The sequence below is a fragment of the Vicia villosa genome, unplaced genomic scaffold (genome assembly GCF_029867415.1).
Source record: "Vicia villosa cultivar HV-30 ecotype Madison, WI unplaced genomic scaffold, Vvil1.0 ctg.000131F_1_1_1, whole genome shotgun sequence".
Taxonomy (NCBI): Eukaryota; Viridiplantae; Streptophyta; class Magnoliopsida; order Fabales; family Fabaceae; genus Vicia; species Vicia villosa.
The window spans coordinates 115852-122418 of NW_026705025.1; the positions used below are offsets into that span (position 1 = coordinate 115852).

Below are 6567 nucleotides of genomic sequence, written 5' to 3' on the forward strand. Positions count from 1 at the left end.
GGACTAAATTGCGTTTCATAAATAATATATTATGGACTGGCATATAAAATAAATATGTTGTGGTAATTAAATAAAAAAATCTATTTGCCATACCTGTATTGCGTGAACATTATATAATTTTTTTTTTTGTGATACTTTAATTTAATTTACACAGCATATCAAATAATTGATTTAAATTTTATACCATAACTATCAATTAAATTTTAATGCTAATTTTGTGTATGAAATAAAATTTATGATTTTATTTATCTGGAAAACTTTGTTACATAATAAAAAATTCAAAAATATTTTTCTTTTAAAATTTTACTTTTAATATCTGAAATTTGAAGTTTTTTTTTAATTTATAAATATTTGATTTCATTTTATATGAGAATCCTATACAATTTTGAATAATGTATGCTTCAAGTAATTTATATGAAAAATATATTTTATTGTAGTAACACTAATGTAAATTATTTAACTAAAATATCATAATTTTGAATTTAATTAAATCTTAAATTTTCTAAATACGGAATTAAATTATAAATACTAAATATATAGTTTATAATTACTTTATAAACTTTATATCTTATAAACTAAATTATGAATATCTTCGAAGTTAATATTTTTGAGTAATTCTCATAACAATTGAAAATTATATCATCCTTGTCATCAATATTTACTTTTATATTGAAGTATCTTATATGTTATAGTTGTTTTTGTTTGTTATTTATTTAGTTGTCAACCATATGATATTGTATAAAACCATCAAAAGTCATCGATTCAATTTGTAAAGATGATTCACACTTTCAAGTAAATCAGCACATTAATTTTTTTTATTTATACAACAATTTATAGTTTGAGACTGAAAATATTGTTTATATTATGAATAATAAATATTGAATTTTTTTGGGCAAAAAAATAAATCTAAGACATTGTGTGTAACAGTATAATAAAATAGCGATTTAATTCTTTTAACAGAATTAATAAACAAACTTTTTTTATTAAATTAAACAAACAATATTAAGAAGAAAAAATACATAAATTAAGATAAAAATAAAGTAACATCAATTTGAACTTGTCAATCCCATTTATTTGGTGGAAGAACCCATAGTGCTGGGGGCATTCGTTTGAACCAATGATGATAAGGGCAATGTTGACTAAAACTTCCATCTTTTACATTATAGATTCCCATGTTAAATGCCCCATTAGGATAAGGAAATGGCATGTCGTCATAGAAATCATCAGAGTAATATATTGAATCCTTTTGTAGATGATTAGAGAAATATGAAGCCGAGAAAGATACAGAATCACTGTCTCCAACAAATACAACATTGTCTCCCAAACTATCAAGTTTCACCATTTGTTTAAGCTTACCACTTTGGAGATCCAATTCCAACTTATACACTTCAAATCTTTTTGTACCATTACTATGGTTGTTTCTATTTTCATCGACAAAATCATGAGGAGGATAACTAATAAATTTTCTTATAAGCCATAAGTCACCCTCCAAAGATTCTACAAGATACGCTCGATGAGCATAAACATCTCCACGCGAAGAAACAACATTGAGAATGACATTCGCGTTCCCTGAACAACAAAGATCGAGAGAGATAATGTTATTCCACCGTCCCACGGCATAGACTAGACCTTTATAGAATATAACATCCGTAAAACAAAAATGTTCACAATCAATATATGTCCACAACTTTTGTCCGGCTTTTATAAAAGCAAGACATTTACGCATGCTATAGATTGCTACTGTGATATAATCATGTGGCCTAGTTGTAGGATTGGTAGATAAAATAACTTTATGCACATTACATTCATAGTTTTCTCTCCTTCTATCTATATTCAACATGTAGATAGGAGGCAGAGGAATTTGAGCTAGGTTTTGGAAAGGATTTAGTAGAGTTATGACAATATTTTTAGAGGATTCAACTTTTGCCAACCAACCATGACTAGAGCCACACAGTCTCCTATTATAAGGTACTTGTAGTTGGAGAGGGTAAATTGTGTTCGATGAAAGCCCATACAAACTTCTTTTTGTTCTACACTTATTCTTTTGGGGAATCATTAGCATTGGCAATGCATTATTTTTTGTTTTTCGATATTGATGATTAACCTTTGCAATAGAGTACCAATACTTACATACTGCACTGAAATAGATTTGATCGATACGCTCTGACAACTTGTCAAAAATCAAATTTAGAGAAATAACTTCTAAATTTCCCCAATCTCCTGCCATCGACAAGAAAATTTTAATATGAGAAAAAAAGAAGGTTTTTTTCTTTAAAGAGGAAGAGACAGAAGAAGATTAAAGCAATGAGAAATTAAGTGTAGAGAGTTGTTGCAATTTGGTATATTTATATTAAGGATTTTAATTTAAAGCCAAATCTTTTTTGCTACAATTTAAATGTTGTTTTATTTGTATAAATAAAAAGATTTTGGAATTGAAATACGTTGGATTAGTGATTTAACAAATAAATTAGGAATGACATAATCAATTACTATTTAAAATTATTTATGAATTGATTGATTGCTTTTGTTTTTAAATTAGTCATAATGAATTGCATCTTTCTATGAAATCCAGTGAATATATTTTTCAATTGGTATTATTGGCTTAATAAATTTAGTAATGTTTTATTGACTAAATTTTTTTATATAAATTAACACACACTTTAATTTGAAATGATGCAATTAGATTGACGTTATTTTCTTTAATTAATAGATTACTAAATTGAAGTTCATAAATTGCGATTGTTATTTGCCATGATTGTGTGTGTTAATATTAATAAATATACTAATATATTTTGAGAATATATTTTATTTTGTGAAACTTTAATTTAGTTTAGACAATTAATTGATTTGTCATCAGATAATTAGATAAATGATTTAGATTTTATATCTAAATTTAACAATTTGGAATTTTTTGTATATGAAATAAAATCTAAAATTTCATTTATACCGAAACTTTCCTTATATAGTTGATTCAATTTTTTAATATTTTTAAATTATATTCTTGATATTTGATATATGAGATTTGAGTTATTTTATGAAGTCTATGTGTATTTGTTTTAATAAAATATGGGAATCATATACTATTTTGAATATGTATTCATAAGATTGAAGCTTAAAATATTTATTTTTGCAAAAATCTATTTTATTGTAATACATCAAGTTTGGTAAGGGTTGAGCGTGTGATAATCTGAGAGTGAAGCTTGACCTAGTGCCATAAGTGTATTTCTGTGACGAGGCTTTGGCATAAAGAGGGTGGTTTTTGGTAATTTTACTTCCAGGATCATTGCAAATAAACAATCATTAATTTTGATGTCTATAATTTAGTGATTGATTTCTTCACAATAAACAATGTGATTTCAAATGCTAACTCTAACAATGTGGTGCTTCTTCCTAAAACATCCAAGGCTGATAATTTGAACCAATTTAGACCAATTGCTATGGGTGATTCCAAATTTAAGATTATATCTAAAGTTTCTAGTAGATAGAATAACTCATCTGCTTTCTATAACACCCTAAATTTCTCCGCATATAAAATAAAAAACAAATCAAGGGTATAACATTTAGTCACATTAGGATGTCACTCATATTATTTCAAAATCTGTTCAGTAACACATAAAATTTAAAATAAAACGTTCAACACGTGTCATCGCATGTTCACCTTCACATAGGGTATCATCACAACGAAATTTATCAATAAGCATGCATCATAAATCAAATAAGTCTCTTAAAAATGCTTTTATCAAACTGAAAAAAACAAGTGCGGTAAAAGTCTCCGCGAAATCAACATAAGCAATCAACCATCGAGAGTATAACCTCCAACTCTCTAGTTAACATAAACAGAAATAAAATTATCGTTCGTCCTGCCTTGTGTTAGAGACAAGAGCACATAATCTAAAAATGCAAAACCAAAAAAAAAAAAAAAGAACAAACTCACGCCATCCTTCACCTCTAACCAGCTACTCAGTTACCTGCTTATTTGTACTCCAAAGAGGAGCATAGACCACAACAATAACAAAGAGGTGAGAATACATTCAAACAATAAATGGTGCATAAACAATCAAAGTAGATTTTACCACATATCAATTAACACATATGTCAACTATGCATCACAATAACAAGTACATAATTCACTCACATCACGATCATATGCATTTATTTATGCAATGCGGCTCACAATACATCAAAAACTCATATGCATGCGGTACCGACTCAACTTTTGATTCTCCATACGAACCAAGTTCCAATCAACTGCGAATCTAGAGCCCCTCACCAAGCTCCAAGCCCTAACACTGAGCTTGGGACAAGTCACAAAATCTTACACCGAACCTGTGAACTCGCCTCTTTCACAATAACAATGACATATGATGCATGTCATACTAGTCAATGCAACTCAACAACAAATTACAACGTTTAAGGTCCACACCGGCCGAAAACAACATGCATTAATAACAAATAATTGATTTGTTGACATAAAAGCTTAGTTATTCTTCGTCTGAGACAGAAACATGAGTCCTTCTTCAAGGCGTAACAACCTTTCTTCAAATACATGCGAGTTTTATTGTTGAACAGTATTGGACATATTGTTCAAGAGCTCGTTGACACCTTGAAATCAAAGCTTTGCTTGCAACAGATGGAGACCATACAAGACTTCTAATTGTGCGACTAGTGGTGGAATCTAATAACGAATCAGAGGCAAATGGACAAATCCATCTATTTGAGGAGATTGGACCAGATCTGGATGCAATAAAATCATCATTTTTGGATTTGTGACATTTTGCTGAGGAGGTGGATGCAGAGGTGGGTGATTGGTTGCTGCTAGAGCAGTAGCGGTAGCTTCACATGCACTAGTGGATCGAGTTGCTTTGGATCTAATAGTCACTTGGAATTATAAGAACTATAGATATATAGAACTGAGAAATCAAAGTCGAAATGAGGCTCAATTAGATCGAACGAGATAGATCTTTGAGTTTGATTTTGAATGTTTTTGACTAGATGATTTGACAAGATTACGAATTGAGGAATTAGAGAGCGAACGAGAAATTATGGAAAACACATGAGTTAAAAGTTGATTCCCACTTGCGGCACCGGTGTTCTGGAACCAAAAATGGAGTAAGAATCAAAAGTGATGGTTGATTTGAACTTCTGATGCGATGGAAAGAGAGGCCTACAAGGTATGGACTCCAACGCTCAAATTAGTATGTGAGGAAGAAGAGTGAATCAAAATTGTGTTTGAAACTTGATGCCTCAATTTAGCGCCTACTCTCTCTTTATATATATATATATATATATATATATATATATATATATATATATATATATATATATATATATATATATATATATATATATATATATATATATATATATATATATATATCAAAATTATGTGAAGGGTCGTTGAATGCACTTGCAATTCTGATCTTTGTTATCGTCATGAGGAGAATTCTCATGTACTAAGAAGATTCTAAAAGGGTTATTGTTCCATCATAGTGGTCAGCCAGGGTCGATATAACCGACCCAAAACAAAATTAGAAATTTTTTTAGTACATCATAATGTTGTGCTTATACCAACAATGTGAATCATCTTCATCTTAATTCAACAGCTGACAAGGAGTTGTAATGGGAAAATGAATTGTAATGGAAGTTAAACAAAAATCGTGTCACATTAACATCATCTTCATTCAACATTAAAATGTTACAACCTCTCATAATTCTTCAACAATGGACAAAGAATTATTCTAATTAACTACTTCATTATATTACACATAACTAATCCAATTAACAGCAAAAGCGTGATGGACAAGCTAAATTTTATTTTAATTTTCATTTCCTCCTCTTTGATCTTAGCATCATTCAATTCCAGTCTTTCTTCATTTAATTTTCGGTGCACGGAAGAAATTACATCCTTCGCTATTGGAGACATTTCTTCATCATACTAGAATAAATAGTTACACCTCTTATGATCCTGTAGCTGAGATTCCAGAACAAAATGAGGGACTTGAAGAAAGATGGAAAAACATAGAATACGGAAAAATCTATCCAAACAGTACCTTAAACATCCCACAACCATAGAATCGGTGACTTGGATTCAAATCGGTCCATGATGTCATCAATGGAGATTCCAATCCACATTTGCACTCATCTTGAAAAGAATGCGAAGGCTTTCGATAACTTAATTTGAAGTATTGAAACATGATGACTTGCTACTGTGTAGTATAAATAAGAAAAAAATGATAAGGATTATTACAACAACAAATATAATCTTTTTAAAATTTCGGAAAGAGGAAGAAGAAGATGACCTACGATGATGAAAAAGATGGAAGAGTACTATTTCACATTCTAATTATATTAATAAATTAATTAATTAATTTGACATCATATTTAAAATAAATAAATAAATGTTTTTTTATCTTATGACATGACAACATTAAAAACACATAAATAAAAATAACTAAAAAACTTTTTTTTCTGGTTACAAAATTATCAAAAAATCAATATAGGTAGAGTGGCTTTTTAAATAAATTTGTTCACGGACATCAACTTGTTTGTTTTTACCACCCTTTGTAA

At 29.1% G+C, this 6567-nt stretch overlaps 1 protein-coding gene across 1 annotated transcript; it reads right to left on the reverse strand.

Annotated features, from left to right (window-relative positions):
- Positions 1–1060: 1060 nt before the first annotated feature.
- Positions 1061–2227, reverse strand: LOC131624448 (putative F-box protein At1g65770). The gene has a single exon (XM_058895383.1). The coding sequence runs from the start codon at positions 2225–2227 to the stop codon at positions 1061–1063; it is 1167 nt and encodes a 388-aa protein (XP_058751366.1).
- Positions 2228–6567: the final 4340 nt, after the last annotated feature.

What these genes read in the sequence shown, in the direction of transcription:
- LOC131624448 (XM_058895383.1), bottom strand. Translation starts at nt 2,227, where the DNA reads ATGGCAGGAGATTGGGGAAATTTAGAAGTTATTTCTCTAAATTTGATT.